The following is a 19,917-nucleotide window of genomic DNA, read 5'->3' as shown; positions in this document are numbered from 1 at the left end:
GATAATTAGAATTGAGTAACATCTTGCTATAGTGATGGGTTTTTTTTACCTTCTCCCGGTTGCTGTGTGCTGTTTGCGATCTCTGCACTGCCCCCTGAAGCGCTGTTCGATAGTGAGAGAAATTGCTGGACGGATCCATGTGATTCTATTCAACCAAACAAAGAAAACACACGATCTGGCGTTAGGTTGAAAGCTTTCTTGATTATTTTACCAATGGTTTGTGTATGTCAGTGAAAGCACATGCCTTCATTCTGACCCCGAGGGAGAAAGGGCTCACCCAGATACAGGGACTAGCATCCACAGGAGATTGGGACTAGGTGTGGTTTTGCAGGAAGGATAAGCAGAAATGCATGTAAATAAATGCCAGAAATTTAGATCGGAAAGAAGGATTTATCTTTGAAAAATGAAATGGTAGCACATTGTTATGGTCTTGAGTGCACTGCCTGGAAGACTGGTGGAAGTAGTTTATACCATGTTCGAAAGGAAGTTATTGTGAAATGATGGCATTCAGCCTACTGAGTCTGTGTTAGCTCACCATAGAAAAGTCCAGTAGGTCCCATTATCTCATTCAATCCCCACACCACTGCAAATTTATTCCCCTCAAGATGTTGTTCCTCTGGATGTTGTTAATGTTCTCTGCTTCCATTACCCTGTCAGCAGCATGTACAATACCACTTGCTGTGTAAAAGGTTCATCCTCCTATTTTCTTCACTTCCCCAGCCCCCACTGTGACTGATGCACACATGTACAGAAGAAAGTACAGGGCTACGGCCAAGAGTCAGGATGTGGTAGAGTCATCAAATAAAACCCAAAGAATCCACACAGATATGATGGGCTGAATGGCCTATGCCCATCCTGTAAATGCCATAAATGATGCTCCCACGTCATGGAATGTGGAGTAGGGGATGGAAACAAACAACATTAATACACTGAATCTCAAAATGGTGCTGTGGCAATATCAGCACATGATTGTGAGTCAGAACCCGCTGAGCTTTTCCAGCAACTTGTGTTTTTGTTCAGCATATGTTTGTGCTGTTTTACAGGAGACACTGACCCATTTAAAGCAAGTCATGGCCTCTGTTAAAACACCAGAGAGGAATTTCATGCACACCTCTTCAAGTCAAAACAATTTCAACCTGAAGTATTTTCTGTGAGCATCACAGCTGTGGGACAAATAAACTTTACAATGAACATAATGTTTTTGAGGCTGCACTGATCATCTTTTGGAATACTCAGGATACTTTGAAGACCCATGCTATTGTTTAGGCTGGTAATGGGTACCCAGGTCCTGTGGGCAGAGCTCTTGTATCTGATGCTCAGGGAGATCACATTCCTGTACGTGACAGTGTAAATATTTGAGTGCAAATCCTAGAACATCCTGCGGATATGGGGCCATTTAGACAAAGCATTGCCACATGGTGGTGCTGTAATCACAGAGCAATTAAACAGGGGCAGGCCAACTATTGATCCAAAATACAAGAAATCGCACTCTCTACCTTTTACACCTCTGCGCCCCCCAAGAACAATTCAGCACCAGAATAACTCTCTCACATTTCTGAGCAATTCCCTGGCAACTCTTCCTTTCAAACTACCAATCCAACCCTATCCCGCTCACCATCCCTCTACTGAGATATTCTTGTTTATCCTCTCCTTGGGTATGCTGACATCTCTTATTCATCTTCACCCAAAGGGTTGTGAATCCGTGGAATTCCCTGTCCAGCAAAGTAGTTGAGGTGACCTTGTTGTGTGCTTTTATGACAAAGATAGATAGATTTTGGAGCTGTAAAGGAATTAGGGATAATGGTAAGCAGGCAGCTAAGTTGGAACTGAGTCCACCAAAAGATTGGCCATGATCTTATTGAATGAGGGGGTGGGGCCAGATGCTTCCTGCTTCTATTTCTTATATTCCCAACTGCCCCTTGAGAGGGTGGCAGTGAGCTTCCGCACGTGCCTGCTGAGAGTTTATGTTGAGCCAAGTAACTTGTTGGGACTATAAGCAAGAGGCTGGGAAGATCTGTCTATAGGGCACACAGGAAAACAATTCTACCAAGTTTGCAGCGTGAAGACCCGGAAAAGTAGGGAAACTTAGATTTGCAATGGCTCCTCTTTAATCATTTTAGAATCATCATTGTGCAAGAAGCAATGAAAAGATTTCCAGAAACCGTGAGCGCGCATACACGTATACACACACACACACACGCACACAATACTTACTTCCAAAACTTCAAATTTTGCCTTTTTGACTTTGGACCATGTCTTCTTCAGCCTGGCAACAGGACTCAGATTCATTCCAGCTGAGACAGAAGGACACAAGTACTATCAGTGAGGAAACTGTACTTGTGTGCTTTTATTATTCAGACAGCAGTAGATAGGAGGGAGAGACACAGAGAAACAGGAAGACAGAGAGTCCATTCTCCTTAATCTGACACAGTGGTTAGCATCACTACGTCACTGTGCCAGGGACCTGGGCTTGATTCCAGCCTTGGGTGACTGTCTGTGTGGAGTTTGCATGTTCTCCCTGTGTTCTGTGTGAGTTTTCTCCCACAGTCCAAAGATGTGCAGGTTAGGTGGATTGGCCATGCTAAATTGCCCCAAAGTAAACAGAGATGTGCAGGCTAGGTTGGTTAACCACGGGAAATGCAGGGTTATAGGGATAGGGTACGCCGGGGTGGGGGGGGTGGATATATGGACTCAATGGGCCGAATGGCCTGATTCCACACTGCAGGGATTCTAAGAACCATGACAGCATCAGCTTTATTTACACCGCGCTTTTTACATTGTAAGATATCCAATGGGGCTTCACAAACAACATCTGACATGAAGCCACATCAGGGGATATTTGGCAAGTTGAGTAGCGGTTGGGTTAGAAGACAGCTTTCAAAAAAAGGGGGAGCAGGAAATGGTCTGCTGTGTGTGGGGGTGGGAGGGGCAGAGAACAAGTGAAAACAGAGAATTGGCACTAAGTAATAGAACTGATACAGGTAAGATGGGTTGAATGGCTTCCTTCTGTGACATAATACTCATATTATTGCGGAAGAAGGGATTTTTTATTTTAATTTGGCGGGGATGGAATTTCAGAGCTCAGGAGCTAAGAAGTTTGGCTACCAACAGTGGAGTGATGAAAAGTGAAGATATGCAACGGCAGGGGGTTAGGAACCAGACAGTTTCTAAGAGAACATACTCACAGATAATAGCCATTAGGGAATTGAAGTTTCCGATGTTAAAACATTCCCGTGCCACATCAATGAAGAATTCCAACATTCGCGTCCTCTGTTTCTTTTTCCCAACCTGCAATTAGATAATGCCTCTGTGAGAAGGGTACACATGCAGGAGGAAGACTTTGCATAGTCAATTAGGATTCTGCAGACCCTCTCATCTCCTCCCTCCAATCAATCACATATTCGCCTGCACAACCTGTCACACAATGAACACACTTTTATATAAAAGGCGAAAAAAACTGCAGAGTTTGAAAACTTGAAACAAACAGACCCGCAGAGTTCTGAAAAACAGTCCTTTTAGACTTGAAACATGAACAGTTTCTCAGTCCGCAGATGCTGCCAAACTAGCAGAATTTCTCCAGCACTCTCTGTGTAGAGCACAGCACGAGAGTGAAAACTTTGCAGAACCTTCGTGGACTGTGGGAATGGATCAAAACACTGATGTAGCAAAATAAAAAGTGTAGCCCCGCCAAAGACACAAACTGGAGATTTTGATGGGGGGTGGGGGGGGATGCTTTCCTGGGTGACTCTCTCCCCATCTCCAAAATGCACAGAGACAATGGGCTGAAGCAAGTGTTCAGCTAATATTACTGACACACACCACCACACGGCAGCTGAGGTGAGTAATTGCTTGCCAGAAGCAAGGCACTCATTCCTGTGAACTCACTCTGCATATCTCAGTGGCAACTAGAGAGCTGAGCCGATTAAACCAGTTGTCACACGCTTCCAAGTTGCAGGTCTTCTTGATGTCACTGCGACAGCTCTTGAAAAAAAGCAGAATTTAAAACATAAACATAAATGTCGAGACTTTGACCAGCAGCTGAAACACAAAGAACTTTGATAAATGATTTTCTGACACCACTACCCCACTCCATCCCAAAAACGAAACACTCCGGAGGGCGTTGATGCAGGCAGGCAGCCTTGTGGTTTAAGATTTCTCTCTGTCTCTTTCCAGCTGTTTGCTGAGTAAAATCGGTGGCTCCAATCCGGACTCGGAGCCACAACTAAAACCCAGTATCAATCCTGTCAAAACCAGCCCACGCCGGGTCTCCGGCTGGTAGGGAGGGGAGGAGCAGGAGGACAAAATTCGGGGGGTGTGGATAGGAGGACGAGGTGAGTTGTGAGTGAGGGGTTCAGGGAAGGACGAGGTAGAGGTGAGTGTGGCTTTGGGGATGGAGTAGGGGAGTGCTGTACTGGGGGAGGGGAAGGAGGAGGGACAGAGGTGGGGAGGTGGAGGAGATGGAGGGTGGGCGTGGGAAGGAGGGGGAAGGAGTTGGATGGGTGGGAAGGAGGAGGCAGCAGACAGGACATGGGGTGGGGGGGAGACCTGAACATTTTAAACAACCTGGAGCCATTTTAAACGAGTGGCCCACCAGCTGTTAAACATCAGTGTTGGAACTTGAGGGAGGTGGCTAAGTGAAAGGCATGATCAGCATCGAGTTAAAACAGTGAACAAAATGGCATCCAGCTGTGTAACCGGATGGTTTGGCAGACTACCTTGTGATTTATTAGAAAAGGAGCATACTCCATTGAAATATTTTCTTTAGCTAGAAGAGCATTAACTCACTTGGCAGGCTTAGAACTGGAATGAATGGGTTTCATTATGAGGAAAGGTAGGACAGACTGGGCTTGTCCCCACTGCACAGACAGATAGATTGTTAATCAGAGGGGAAACCAAGGGTTACGGCACAAAAAGGACAGGCAAGTGGGTGTGAGGAGCGTTGGATCAGCCACGGTTCTAATGAATGGCAGAGCAGGCTTGAGAGGCTGAACGGCCGACTCCTGTTTCTCACAGTTTTCAGTTTGAAGGGCAAGGTGTGGCTCAATTGACTTGTATAAGATCCTGAATAGTTCTTGTCAAGGTGAACTTTGCAAAGACACCTTGTCTTATGGGTGAGTCTAGAAATCACAGAATCATTGAACCCTATAGCATGGAAGCAAGCCAGTCAGCCCAAGTGTGCACCAACCCTCCGAAGAGCACCCCACCCAGACAAACCCCCCAATCCTATCCCCATGGTGCTGCATTTCCCATGGCCGATCCACCTATCCCGCACATCTCTGGACACTGGAAGTATTGTCTTAGATTGAAATTAACGTTTTAAAATTATGGGTAGCCCTTTCGGGAAAGGAATGAGGAGACATGATTTTCTCTCAGAGGCTTGTGCAGCTTTGAAAAACTCTGCCTTAGAAGGTAATCAAGTTGAAATCATTGAGTATATTTTAAGAAAGAGGAGGATAAATTCTCATTGGGCGGGGGAATCAAAGGGACCACATGAGTATGGAATTGAAAACACAAACAGGTAAGCCGTTATCTTACTGAACGGCAGAGGGCAGTATCTGAGGGGCAAAATGGCCTGACTTCTCCTCCTATTTCATCTCGACATTGGGAGGCCAGAGTTGTACAACCAACTGAGCTTGAAACATGTAGCGGTGTTACACAATAATTGCACAAACACAAACAGACATTCTTCACAGAACAAACAGCCTGTTACGACTCACTAATGACAGAAAATCGTTGAGGTTCAAAGGCTAAACTCTGGATGAGCAGGGCTGCCTGGAGAAGCTTGAAGGCAGACCATTGCAAAACTTCACATCCCTACCTTGTGATTGTCCATTGAATCCATGTGGTTAAATATATGCACCAGCTCCTCTGGAGTGATGTGTCTTAATCGTTCCTGCAGGAATAGAGGAGATATCGATTTGGACATGGTTACCAGCCAGACCAATCACTGTTTAGAAACGCAGTTTTCATGTTTAAAATCGGGTACACATCACAGACAGTACTAGAGTATTCCCACCCTCAGATACAGTGCAGTAAAGTTTACGGTGTAAAGACATTCGAATAGAGAAAAAAGTCTTTCAGTCACCCCTGCAACCTCTAAATTATGAAGCTAAGTGATGAAAGGTTGCTGTCACTGCCCATTGAGATGGTAAAGGGAGGGCGCTGATTTCTAAAAGAATTAAAGGGATTAGGGAAAAAAAATCTCTTTACACGCAGCAGCTGGGTTATCATGTGAAACCCTCTGCTGCAGACTGGTTTTCAAAAAGGATCCACAAAAGTTCATTCAGAAGGGGATGAAAATGTACTGTTTTGAAGAAAAAGGTAACACAAGGTGTATGGTGCATTAGGAAGAGCAGGATTCTATGAGGTCTAATGGATCAAAAAAAAAGGCCAGCACAGTCTTTGCAGGTTGAACAATATGCTTCCGTATTTTAATGAGTCCCTGACCTAAAGTTTGCAATTCCATCTAGCTCCTTACTCCCTGTTTGCTCAAGAGAGACTGTGTGCCAGGACAGCACACTCTGAAAATCAGCCCTCATTACTCAACTGTGGTAACAGTAAAAATGGGCTGCAGCCAGGTTTGAGGGTGAAAGGGCAGTGTTGTGACAAACAAACCATCTGTGCATGTCAAATCATCACTGGTAACTCGGAAACTCCTTTTAAATGCTTCTTTTCTTGACCCCGCACCGTTTCATATCTTTCTGATACGCAGCTTTGTGAAGTCCCCAAAAGCATTCACCTACCATCTCGATATGGGTGAGCTGCTGGGCCAAGACACAGGGGTCATTGCAGACACTCAGTATATCCTTCTGACTGGACTGAGTCTTGGGTTTCAGGATGGTTTGCTTGTCCGTGACCGATGGTTTGATGATCTCCCGTGCCTCCTGGTACTGGCTGTGGCTCGAGAGGCTGCGGATCAGACTTTGGGTCATCTGACTAATGCTTTTCTTCACGCTGGAGTTTTCCTGAGGGAAATGAGCAGAGATGAAACACTGTCATACAGAGAACAGGTGGAGCCTGCAGGATAGGAGGCAGGCATGTGCATTACACTGGGGAGCCATGATGCATCAGTAAGCATTCCTGGATATCAAAAATATAATCCAAATCACTTGTACCTACCACTAGTGAAGCAGATATGCATAAGCATAAAACAGCTAGCTTTATGTCCCTAAACCTCAGGACACATGGGGATAAACAAGAAGGTATGCACTGGTGTGTAACAAAAACTAAGGTATTTAATGAGCGGCACAGTTTGTGGTATAACAGTGAATCAAGGGAAGGTGGTGGCATATGGTAATGTTATTAGACTAGAAATCCAGAACCCCAAGTTAATGCTCTAGGGACATGGCAGATGGTAATATTTAAATGTGATAAAAATCTGCAATAAAGAAAAGCTGGCTAAACGACAAACATGCAAACACTGTCAATTGTTATAAAAACCTATCTGGTTCACTTGCGCCCCTTAGGGAAGGAAATCTGCCATCCTTACCTGGTCTGTCCTATGTGTGCCTCCTAACCCACAGCAATGTGGTTGACAACTGTGAACCGCCCTCTGAGCAATTAGGAATGCACAATAAATGCTGGCCCACAGCCAATAAATGAATTTTTTAAAAATCAGTTATACAACCCAAATCAAGTTTGCTTTGAATGTAAAGGCAAATCAGGACTGGGTCAGATATATGAGCTTTAGAAGTTCTGACTGTTCCAGAATTTCAGGCTTGCTTTTATAAAGGAGTCCTGGTCCAGATTACAACTGAAAGTTACAGGAACACTTTTGTTAAATGACTACCTGGTGAGCAGAGTAACTATTACCCTTCAGGTAGCATGCAATGGGAAAGGTATTCTGAAAATGGGTAATGCCGGCATTGGCCTTGCTGAGCAGCCATTCTCAGCTCATGCTGCACTCCTTACGGGCCAAACTCCAACTAGGGGTCACTCACTAAAAATAAACAGTCTGCCATTAAGATGGAGCTGAGGAGATACTTTCTCCCCACTGTGTGAAAGGTTTATTAGTTGTGGAACAGAAAGCAGTGGAGGCAAAGTCACTGAATTTTTTTTTTAGGCAGTAAGCGAGTGAAAGATTTTGGGAATAAGGCAGGAAAGTACAGGCCATAATATCAAATTAGCTTTGATGTTATCGAATGGCCGAACAGGCTCAACGGGCCGAATAGACTACGTTTCCTCATAATTTCTATATTTGGAGTTGCAGTCCCAATAACGCTGACATACTAGTAGAAACAAGAAAAAACACAAGAAAGCACCAAATATTTATTCAGGCTTCTGCATTATAACGGGATGTCCCTTAAACTAAAGGCAGCTTTAAGTTGCGTAAGGCCAGCTTGGTAATCAGTGACATCAGAAAACTTGCATGGGGTTTCTCCCAATCGTCTACAAGAATTTAAGCTGAAACTCTGGAAAAACTGTGTTGGCAACCATTTCTACAGGACATCTGCTAGGGTCTACCTGGAGAAATCCTCGTGTGACTTTCAGGCAAAATTGTCGTGACCTGCAACTTATAGCCTGAAGGTGGTGGCATCTTTTGATAGAAGAAAATGCAGGGCCACGGATAAAACAGGGGGACTGATTGGAGGAACCCTCCAGAAGAGCCAGCACAAGGGTTGATAGCTCCCTGTGAGCTGTCAAATTCTCCGTTCGGAAAGAAAGCTCCTTCACATGAGGCTGATTGGGAAGCCTGACTTCTGGGGGAGCCCTGCGGCCTTGAAATGAAAACATGTGGTGGGTCTGATTTACTTCATCTCAGTCTTTGGTATCTCCTTTCAAGCAGCACTTTTCTCAACGGTTTTGACTGCACGCAGTTCCTTTGATTGTGCCTTCGCTATTGTGGGATTGAATGAGATGGATTATTTGTGAAGAGTTGGGCGGGGGGAGGAGTCTCAGCACAAGAATATAGAATGTGCTGGCTTCACTTTGCTAAACATTCCATTAATAGTTGCTGCTACTCTGTTTCTTTTTGCCTAAACTGGGATGAATATTTCCCAAACAACTTGGAACTGTAGACAAAGAATTAACCCCTTGCTGGCTTTAACCCAAACACTGATGTGTTGAAAACTGTTTGTCACTGTTAACACACTCGGGGTTTTGTGACAGGCCCTGAAGAATCTCCTACATTTTGTTACCATGGAGATGTTTTACTTTTCCTTCGCTACTGTCGTAATGACTACATCCTGATCTGTACAGGGTGCAGAAAGAGGAAGTGGAATGATGAGAGATGTTGTGCAGAGAAAATGAAAAGATGGAATGCACACTCATTCACTCCACAACTCCCCTCCCCAAAAAGGCTGAAGACTCTACCCTTTGTGCTGGCCCCCAGCTTCCATACTCCCAAGATTGGACAGCCATGAGAATTTGTGGGTGCGGGTCTGTCTTTTTGAGCTGCAAAACAGATTCCATTAGCTCTGCATGAGAAGCTCCTCTGGGTCTGTTTTGATCTCAGCAGTTTGATTCTCACTGAGAGGGCACATGCCAAAGACCTCAAAAACTGCAATGTGCTCAGTGACCCCCAGGATGGTCCTTCACCTAAATGACTGAGACAAGGAAATTTCAGCATTGAGTGACCACACAGACATTAACTCCATATCCAGCCTGTTGGCTCTCTTCCGATCCCTTAACATTGTCTTTTGGAAGTGTGTATTGAACTCCCGAGTAAATGTTCTGTCTGGTTGCAACATCTTAAAATTTGTATAGCGCCTTTAACCTTCCTAAGGTGCTTCACTGAGGTAACGGGAGCAGGAGTAGGCCATCTGGCCCATCGAACCTGCTTCACTATTCAATAAGTTCAGGGCTGATCTTTTTGTGGACTCAGCTCCTATTACCTGCCCGCTCACCATAACCCTTAATTTCTTTCCTGTTCAAAAATCTATCTTTGCCTTAAAAACACTCAATGAGGTAGCATTGCAAGTTCTTACTATATCTTATTTGTCCTGCATTTTACATTTATCTCATTGTGTTTACAATTACAGTACTTTAACAATGTACAATACTTAAGCTTTCAGTTTATAATGTTTTCTTTAAGATGGGAAGGATTCTTCAAAACCTAGCTTTTACATTACTTTTAATAAGAAAAAAATAATTCACTTAACCCTGTTCCAGGTAATGTTGTACTTTTCAGTATTATAACTAGAACGTTAAGTGAGTAATTACTATATTAGGACAGATGACAAAGTTTGGACTAAATTGTATGTTTTAAGAAGCTTCTTAAAGGTGGTAAGTGTCTCTAAGACATTTATACTTTTTGAAAGTTAGAATTAAATCCAGACTTTGAGGCAATGTTCATAAAAACTCACTGATTGAAATAAATATGCCTCATCATCCCATTCAATTTCTTTTGCCAATTGCTAAAAATTTGTATCCACTGTATACTCACTTTTCTTCCAATGCAAACAGTTTTCAATTAGCTACCGAGGCTCCTCGGTTTTGAACAAGTTGTAATAAATCCACCTACCCCTCCTACCCTCAGTTTCTTCACTCGAAGGACAGAATGCCCCAGCTTCCCAGAATCTCCGCACAGAACAGTAATTTTGATATTACGGAGGCTGGGGACTGGGGTGTTGGGGGGGAGGGGTGGGGGGTGCAGTGTTGAGGAAGGAGGCTAACACTCAACATGTTGGAGTGAAAACATTACTGGAAACCTCTTTATCGAAATATTGCAAAATATCCTGCAATACGGGAACATTAAATTCTGTGGACATTCTCAACAAAGAACACGTGCACAACGGTAAAGAACTACATCAGTTTTTTTAAAGAAATCCTTCCCATCCCCCGCTGAACCCCTCACCTCATCGCACTGTGCTATCTGATGAGTAATGTCCTTCAGTTCCTTCATAGATTTCTCATCCTGAAAATCATGTGGAAATGTTTCTGTCCACTCAGTCAGCAGCTGGATGATTTTTGGGACAAATTCCTTCACTTTCACCTGTGGGAAAACAAGCCAAGAGTTTAATCGTGTGGCAACGACAACACTTTGCATTTACATAGTGCTTTATGGCGTAGTAAAACAGCCTGAAGTATTTCACTGTGACAGATGCTGAGCCAAAGGAGATACAGGGAAATAACCATGATAAAGAGATGGGTCCTAAAGGAGGAAACAGAGAGATAGAAAAACAGGAGATTTGGGAAGGGGACTCTGGGGAATGTTGGGCCAAGGAGACTGCAAAGCATCCTGGAATACAACGAAGAATGGGATGCACTGTAGGTCGGAATCAGTAAGTTTGACAGTTTGGGATTAGGGATTGTAGAGTTGGAAGAGATTGCAGAGATGGAGCAGTGACAAGAGGCCACGGAGGATTAACAAGCAAAGAGACAGTACCCATCCAAAAACATTCAATTGGTATATTTGAACATAATGTTTGATGTTAATTATTTGAAAAGACCTAACAAACTAGCTGAATAGCGTCATCAGCGGCTGACAGATCTGTTCAAGGTTGGGCCTGTAGAGATTATGGAAATATGGTAAAGTATCTTAAAGGGTAAAAGGGGGAGTTTTAATAACAGAGCCCTTCCCAAATACAAGTTGTCCGAGGAAGTTTTGCAGCCAAACCTGGATATCCAAACCTTAAAATAAATCCGGGAGTGAACCCAAATGTGAAAATTTCCTTGGGTTTCCTGAGGTTGTGCCATGATTGTGAATATCCCTCTGCTTAAACACTTTGTGAGATAGATTGAATCTACACACATACACATCGTTTGGGAGTGTATGCTTACACAAAACCAGTTTAAAAGCATTGCGACAACTCAGCGCCTAGCATGGTAAATGACCCACAGTGTGTCTTTAGCCCTACAACACTAACAGGGTCTCGGGAGGACAAGTAATAGTTACAAAGATATACACAGCCACAGGTGCTAACCCCTGCTGCCTAAAACAAAGTGTTCTCACGGTAAAGATTAGAAAGGACGGGTGTAGCATGTGAAGCTGCCTGATATTTGGAATGTAGCCATGAGCAACATGCGACGGAGCACTGCCTGTTCTCAACTGTTTGACGTCACTGGAGACAACTGTGGAATTTGGCCAAGAGGAGGAATGCTGTCAGATGTTCAACCTCAACCTCTGTCTAGACCCTGCACGAAAGGGATGGATAGGAAAACACTGGGCGTCTGGTGAGTGAGAGAGTGCGAGAGGGTCAGGTGGGGCTGGGCAGGAGAAGGAGAAACACGCAAGAAAGCTTTTAACTCCTGCAATGTTTAGCGCCAATTACAGAAAACTTTCACTGGGGAAAAATAAATCCGCAATAGTCAAAAACAAAACAAAATTTGATTTCTGTTAGTACGAGAGAGTTAGGATAGAGGACAAATATTTGATCTGGCTGCTCATCTCAGTGGTTGGTTGGCTGACTGGAACAAAAAGGTGAATCAGACATCAGAACCCAGTGATATTTTCATTATGCAATCAAAGAGCTTCTAATACTGGTGAGCCAGGGACTGAACTTGTGCTAATTGACAGCGTGCCCGTCTTTTTAAAGAGTACTAACCTAATGATGTTTCTAAAACCATGCTCTCATTTGAAATTGCACACCAGCCACTGGTGTGTGAGTGAGTGAAGCTAAAACCACCAGGTCAGAGGGAGTATCCAGGTCAAGGGGAATTCTGAGTGACGTACAGAGTGAAGGCAAAGAATGCAGCAAGGGAAGAAGGCAAAAAAAGAAAGAAGGGAAGGCAATTAGACAAAAAGGGAAAACAGATAAGTAAGTACTGAAACTGGAGCTGGCATTGAATAAAAGGCAAAATATTGCAGGAAATCTGAAACAAACACAGAGAATACTGGAGTCATTCAGTATGGAAACAGATCCTTCAGTCAAACCAATCTATGCCTACCTGGTTCCCAAACTAAACCAGTCCCACCTCCCTGTGCTTGGCCTATATCCCTCCAAAGCTTTCCTATTCATATGTTTTTTCAAATGTCTTTGAAATCTTGTAACTGCACCCACATCCACCACTTCCTCTGGCAGTTCATTCCATATGAGCCACTCTTTGTGTAATAAAAAGTTGCTCCTCATGTCCTTTTTAAATCTTTCTGTTCTCACCTTGAAAAATGTGCCTCCACCCCCAACCCTAGGCAAAAGACACCTGCTATTCACCTTATCTATGCCCTTCATGATTTTATAAACCTCAATAAGGACACTCCTGGGGAAAAAGTCCCAGCTTCTCCAATCTATTTTTACATCCCAAACCCTCCATTCCCAGCAACATCCTGGTAAATCTTTTCTGAATTCTCACCAGTTTAATATCCTTCTTGAAACGGAGACAGAGTTAACGTTTCAAGTCTGTTTCTCTCTTCACAGACACTGCCAGACCTGCTGAGTTTCTCCAGCATTCTGTGTTTATAATCATTAATCACAGAATCCCTATGGGGTAGACGCAGGCCATTTTGGCAGGTCATCGAGTCACAATTACCATCCAAACAGCATCTCATCCAGATGAACCTCCACTATCCTATGCCCATAATCCCGCATTTCCCATGGCTAATTCCACTCTGCGCATCTTTAGGCTGTGGAAGTAAACTGGGGCGCCCAGAAGAAGCCCACGCAAACACAGGTAGAATGTGTAAACTCCACACTGAGTTATTTCAGAGTTGCCACTATTCTGTATGACTCTAGTTATGCATAACATCAATGCCCACATGCTCAATGGACTTGATCCCAAGTTCTAAGATTTTCTCCCCAGGCCTCTCTCTTCCATTTTTAAGAGGTTCCTTAGACTCCACCTCATCCATCACTAAAGCTCGGTGTCAAAGTTTGTCTGATCTTCATGGAGCATCCTGGAACATTTTTAACGAGGCGCTATCTCAATTCAAGTTGCTGCTTCTGTATTTTTTGTTCAGTGCGATGGATAGTTGTCATTGCCAAACTAACAGACAAATAATTTCCATCAAACATGACAGAGGACCCTCAGCGAGTGCACTGACCCATGACCTACAGGAAACAGCCAGCTGAGGAATGGAAGCAGCAATGCACTACTCTCGAAAAATTCTCGTCTTATTTACAATCCCAAGCTGTCTGCAAACAGACAAGAAGAAAATGATGGAATTTGGAAAATTAAACCCTTAAAATGCTGGACCTAATAGATGTGTGACCATTTGTGGAAGGACGGCTCTCACATGGACACAGTCGCTCGCCTGAATGTAGCTCTGACCAAGGATCCTCGTTGGAAATGCTGATCTCTCTTTGCCAGCAGATGGGACACTAAGAGCCTTGCTGTGCATTTGCACCAGTGACTTCAACCCCTGCCAGGGAACGGAGAGACTTCTGGAACATGGGGCTCCATGCAAAAATGGAAGGTGGTACTTCCAACAGTAACAACTCAGTGGCTAGCATCTGTACCTTTGAGTCCAGAAGATTATGGGTTCAGAGACTTGAGCACAAAAATCTTGGCTTATGCTCCAGTGCAGCGCTGGGGAGGTGCCACACCTCCTAGGGGGGAGGTGATGGCCTAGGGCTACTATTGCTGGACTGTTAATCCAAAGACCCAGGTAATGTTCTGGGGACCTGGGTTTGAATCCTGCCATGGCATATTGCGGAATTTAAATTCAGTTTTTAAAAATAACAACCTGAAGTTTAAGAATTTAATGATGACCATGAATCAATTGCCGATTGTCAGAAAAACCCATCAGGTTTACTCATGGCCTTTCGGGAGGGAAACTGCCATCCTTACCTGGTCTGGCCTACATATACCTTCAGACTCACAGCAATGTGGTTGACTCTTAACTGCCCAATGGGCAATTAGGGATGGGCAATAAATGCTGGTCTCACTACACAACACCTTCATCCCGTGAATGAATTAAAAATAAGCACTGTCTGAGGTGCCATTGTTCAGGTGAAACATTTCTTCAGCCAGAGAGTGGTGGGCCTGTGGAATTCATTGCCACGGAGCGCAGTGGAGGCCGGGACATTAAATGTCTTCAAGGCAGAGATTGATAAATTCTTGATCTTGCAAGGAATTAAGGGCTACGGAGAGAGTGCGGGTAGGTGGAGTTGAAATGCCCATCAGCCCTGATTAAATGGCGGAGTGGACTCGATGGGCCGAATGGCCTTACTTCCACTCCTATGTCTTATGGTCTTTTGGTCTTAAATCAAGGGCCTTCTTCGGTGCTGTTTGATGGTATTGCTTTGAAGCACAGCAGGAGAGTTATCAATATCCATAAATCAGATTATCTAGTCATTATTACATGGTTGTTTGTGGAAGATTGCTCTCTGTGCAGTTGACAGCTATGTTTCCTGCATTACCACAGCAAGTACACACTTCAAAAATGTCCATGCTGGCTGTAAAACAAATTATGAGGTTATGAGATGGTGAAGGACACCACCGAAAATGAAAGTTCCTCCATTATATGCTTCCCAGGTACTGCAGACAAAAAAGACAGATGAGTCACAGCTATTTGCCACAGGCAGGCACAGATCTGAGCTGAGAACTGTTAAACTTCCCTTCTGCTACCCAGCAGATATTGCCATATTTTGCAGCAACATTGTGTAAAATCACATTTCTGTCTCACAGACCATTCCTGTTGAACAAACGAGTTAGTCAGAGCTGCCAGATTTCACATGATTGGCTGTAGGCATGTACACTTTTGAGTTTGTGTCAAAAACACATTTTATAATTTCACAGCCAGCCCCCTTGTCAGCGAGCGCATGCTGCCGGCACTGCTCTGTTGTTAAGAGCCTTTCTCCCTTCATCTGTTGTAGTTTAATTCTTCAGTAAGAGAAATACGAATTCAAGCAAAAGAAAATAAACAAACATGTAGTCCGACAAATGCTTAAGCTGGGACCTGGCTAAGTGTTTCATGGCATTGTTCAGAGGAAAGCTGGGTTTTCCCTTAATTGAGGAGTAGGGGGGCTATAGTATCTCTTGGTGACCTGGGAGGGGTACAGGATATGCCGTCAATGTTGTGCTTCTACAACTGTCAATGTCTATATGGTGTATCTTATATGGGCTAACATATCCCATTGCCATCATTGTTCATGTTGAGTCAGATATCTGGAAGTTTATTATCTACTATATAAACTAACAGAATATGGCAGACTTCCATATCTAATCTCGTTATATGCTTATTTAGATTGCTACTGTGTTACATGAGTAGGTAAGAGGCTGACTAATAGGCCAACAAGCAATCTGACCAACCTACCACTGACTGAATGAGCAAAGAGTTAGATTTTATACTGGAGCATCACATGTCATGATGTTAACTATAATGTCTTAAAGGTTTAGTGCCTTTCTGACATCTGAGCAACAATACAACACCAGTCTCCAAATGAAATGTCTGAGAGCACTGCAACTCAGGATGGCCGCCAGTTACTTTCAGAAATGCATCTGGGCACCCACAACCTTGAACTGCCCACTTCCCAGCCATTCTGCCTGGCGCCCTGGTAGAGAAAATAGATACATACATTCTAGGCAGTATGCAGCATGGTTGAATTTCCACCTCCAGCGCTAGACATGATTAAAAAAGCAAACAGATGCTACATCTTGCTCTGTACCTTGTCCGCTTCGGTCCCCGTCTCCAGCTGCTTTGTGCAGATCTGCCCAACTTTCGCCAAGAGCTCTTGTGGGTGGATGAAGACACGTGAACTCAGAAGAAAGGTGAAGATATACGTCCGCTGGGGGCAAGAAAAAGAAACAGGTACATTTTCATTTGTCAGAACTAAAAAAAGTGCCCTGAAACTACAAGGTAGGAAGTTGAAATCCATAAGACCATGAGGTAGAGGAGTAGAATTAAGCCATTAAGCCCATTGAGTTTGCACCACCATTTGATTATGGCTGATGTGTTTCTCAATCCCACTGTCCTGCCATCGCACTGGAATTCTTAATTCCCTTTCTAATCAAGAACCTTAGCCTCCCTCAATCCTTTCATCTCCACCGGCCTCCTACCCTCCCTCGACCTCTTCATCTCCAACTGCCGTCACGACATTGATCACCTCAACCTCTCCACCCCTCTCACTCACACCAACCTCTCCCCCACAGTACATGGAAGGCTCTAGACCCGAAACATCAGCTTTCCTGCTCCTCTGATGCTGCTTGGCCTGCTGTGTTCATCCAGCTCTACACCTTGTTACCTCAGAATCTCCAGCATCTGCAGTTCCTACTATCTCTGTAACAACCTTTCTATGTCTTGTTTATATACAATCAACGATTTGACCTCCACAGCCTCCTGCAGCAATCAGTTCCAAACATTAGCCACCCTCTGGCTGAAGAAATTCCTCATCTCAGTTCTAAAGGGTCGTCCCTTCATTCTGAGGCTCAGTCCTCGAGTCCTAGTCTCTCCCACCAATGGAAACATCTTCTCCACGTCCCCTCTATCCAGGCCGCTCAGTATTCTGTAAGTTTCAATGAAACTTCCCTCATCCTTCTGAGCTCCATCGAGTACAGACCCAGAGTCCTCAACCACTCCTCAGATGACAAAGTCCTTCACCCATGGGGGCATTCTTGTAAACCTCCTCTGGACACCCTCCAAATCTAGCAAATTTTTCCATAGGTACAGGGCCCAGAACTGCTCAGAATGTTCCAAATACAGACTGACCAGTGCCTTATAACAGCCTCAGCAGTACATCCCTGCTCCTGTATTCTAGCTCTCTCAAAATTAATGCTAACATTGTATTTACCTTCCTAAATGCCAACTGAACCCGAACATAAACCTTAATAGAATCCCGAATTAGGACTCTCAAGTCCCTTTGTAATTCAGATTTCTGAAGCCTTTCTCCATTTAGAAAATAGCCTGTGCCTCTATTCTTCCAACCAAAAGTGCATAACCTCATACTTTACCACATGGTATTCCAACTGCCATTCTTTGCCTCCTCTCCAAGCCTGTCCAAGTCCTTCTGGAGCCTCCCGCTTCCTCAACACTACCTGTTCCTCTTTGTGTGGTCTGCAAACTTAGCAACAATGCCTTCAGTTTCTTCATCCCAACCTAACTCCACAGGCTAAACAGCAGGGAGATCAATTCCTAACCGAGAAGTCTCCCTCTATCAGTCCCTGTGTCTTTGCACCCATGCACTTCAAGGGTGAAGTTACAAAGGCAGGTGAACAAACCAGGGTTGACGTCCCTCAGATTTAGAAAGCTATGGGTGATTTGATCAATTGGTTCAAGATAATGAAAGGGAACAAAGAGGGTAGATGTGGCAAAACCATTTCAACTGGTTGGACAGTCTAAGACTAGACAGCAGAGTCTAAAAATTAGAACCAGACTCACTAAGGCTCAAAATGGGATGTATATCATCTTGTAAAGGGCAGTGGAAGTTAGGAACCCTCTGCTGTACATGGCAATGAAAGCTAAAATCAATTGTTTATTTCAGAACTGAAATTGATGGATTGTCGGTCAATGATTTTTAAAAATTAATTCATGGGATAAAGGCATCGCTGGCTAGGCCAGCATTTATTGTCCATCCCCTAATTGCCCAGATGGCAGTTTAAGAGTCAAACACACCACTGTGGGGCTGGAGTCACAAGTAAGCCAAACCAGGTAAGGTTGGCAACTTCCTTTTAAAACCAGATGGGTTTTTTCTGACAATCGGCAATGGTTATCATTAGACTCTTAATTCCAGGTGTTTGTTAAACTCAAGTTCCACCATCTGCTGTGGCAGGACTCAAGCTTGGGTCTCCAGGGCATTACCTAGGTCTCAGATTAACAGTATAGTGACAGGACCACTAGGCCATTGCCTTCCTATTATCCCTTAAGGTCAGGTTGCATAATCTCAATGGCTAGCAGTAAAAGACCCAAGAGGCTCAATGGCTGATTCCTGTAACTATAACATGGAGGCAAACCACCCAAAGGGGAACAGCATCTCAAGGATGAAGGGGAAAGGGAATAAAGCATTGCAGAATACTCACATCAGGGTAATAGTCAACAGTGGGCACCAAGTGTTCAATGAGCACCTCAAGGGACCCTGAAACTAAACTGCCATCCTGGTACACTGGATCCACACACTTCTCCTCCAAATCTGGCTGGGCATGACCACTACAGCCAGTGCCAAGCATGCTTGGAAAAATTGATGTCTGGGGCATAGTTTCCTAGAAAGAAAGAGAGCAGGAAAAATTATTCATATTGGGAGCATTCTCACGCTGTAATGCAACAAGTAGCTTCCTTTTCCTTCCATGAAGTGGAAAAAATTGCATTTAAATGATGCCTTTATAACCTTGGCACCTCTCAACCCGCCTCATAGCCAATGAAGTAGTTTTCTTGAAGTGTAGTCATTGTTACAATGTAAGGAATGAAACAACTAGATTGCATGCAGCAAGACCCATGAACAGATAATCCATCATACCTTTCATGAGCTCCCCTGGGATGAATACAATTGCGTCTATCACTGCTGTTCATACCAAACTATTATAGTGAGGTCAGGGATTCCAGCTTTTTATCCACCTAATCTCACTTACAGTACACTGGAACCATTTAAGAACAGATTTTAATTGTTTAATTTTATAAATTCATCGATTATTTGAGGACCAGATACAAAAGCAATTCAGGGCATTCAGAGAGGTGTGCAGACTCAATCTAAAATCCTTTCTGTGTCTACAAGGGTGAGGTGGGGTTAAGAGCACAGAGCACAGGTGGTATCTGAACTCTCCAGGTACCTGCCTGAGAAGTCCTCAAATGTAATCAAGGATGATGGATTCCAAAAATTGGAGAAGTCAATGTTGGGAGAAAAGTGGATTATAGATGGGGGCTCAAACCATACTGAAAGCAAGGCAGAAACAGAACATTCCAGAAATAGAAAAGCAACAAAGTGTGGAGCTGGATGAACACAGCAAGCCAAGCAGCATCTTAGGACCTCAAAAGCAGACGTTTCGGGCCTAGACCCTTCGTCTAGGCCCAAAACGTCAGCTTTTGTGCTCCTAAGATGCTGCTTGGCCTACTGTGTTCATCCAGCTCCACACTTTGTTATCTCAGATTCTCCAGCATCTGCAATTCCCATT

General features: G+C 44.0%; 1 protein-coding gene across 6 annotated transcripts in view; it reads right to left on the bottom strand.

Annotated features, from left to right (window-relative positions):
- Window positions 1-19,917, bottom strand: part of LOC125467564 (ras-GEF domain-containing family member 1A-like) — a 210,323-nt gene that overhangs the window by 9,200 nt on the left and 181,206 nt on the right. For all 6 annotated transcript variants that reach the window (XM_059640273.1, XM_059640274.1, XM_048563592.2 and 3 more), the window contains 9 exons: window positions 18,832-19,011; window positions 16,485-16,604; window positions 10,796-10,933; window positions 6,744-6,965; window positions 5,819-5,893; window positions 3,886-3,981; window positions 3,186-3,288; window positions 2,215-2,294; window positions 50-145 (listed from right to left, as the gene is read on the bottom strand). In XM_059640273.1, the coding sequence (XP_059496256.1) occupies window positions 50-145; window positions 2,215-2,294; window positions 3,186-3,288; window positions 3,886-3,981; window positions 5,819-5,893; window positions 6,744-6,965; window positions 10,796-10,933; window positions 16,485-16,604; window positions 18,832-19,011 (1,110 nt within the window). The remainder of the gene's footprint in view (window positions 1-49; window positions 146-2,214; window positions 2,295-3,185; window positions 3,289-3,885; window positions 3,982-5,818; window positions 5,894-6,743; window positions 6,966-10,795; window positions 10,934-16,484; window positions 16,605-18,831; window positions 19,012-19,917) is intronic.

Source organism: Stegostoma tigrinum, chromosome 37, assembly GCF_030684315.1.
Source record: "Stegostoma tigrinum isolate sSteTig4 chromosome 37, sSteTig4.hap1, whole genome shotgun sequence".
Classification (NCBI taxonomy): Eukaryota; Metazoa; Chordata; class Chondrichthyes; order Orectolobiformes; family Stegostomatidae; genus Stegostoma; species Stegostoma tigrinum.
Note: the sequence above shows the minus strand (reverse complement) of the source record. Positions and strands in the feature narration are given on the sequence as shown.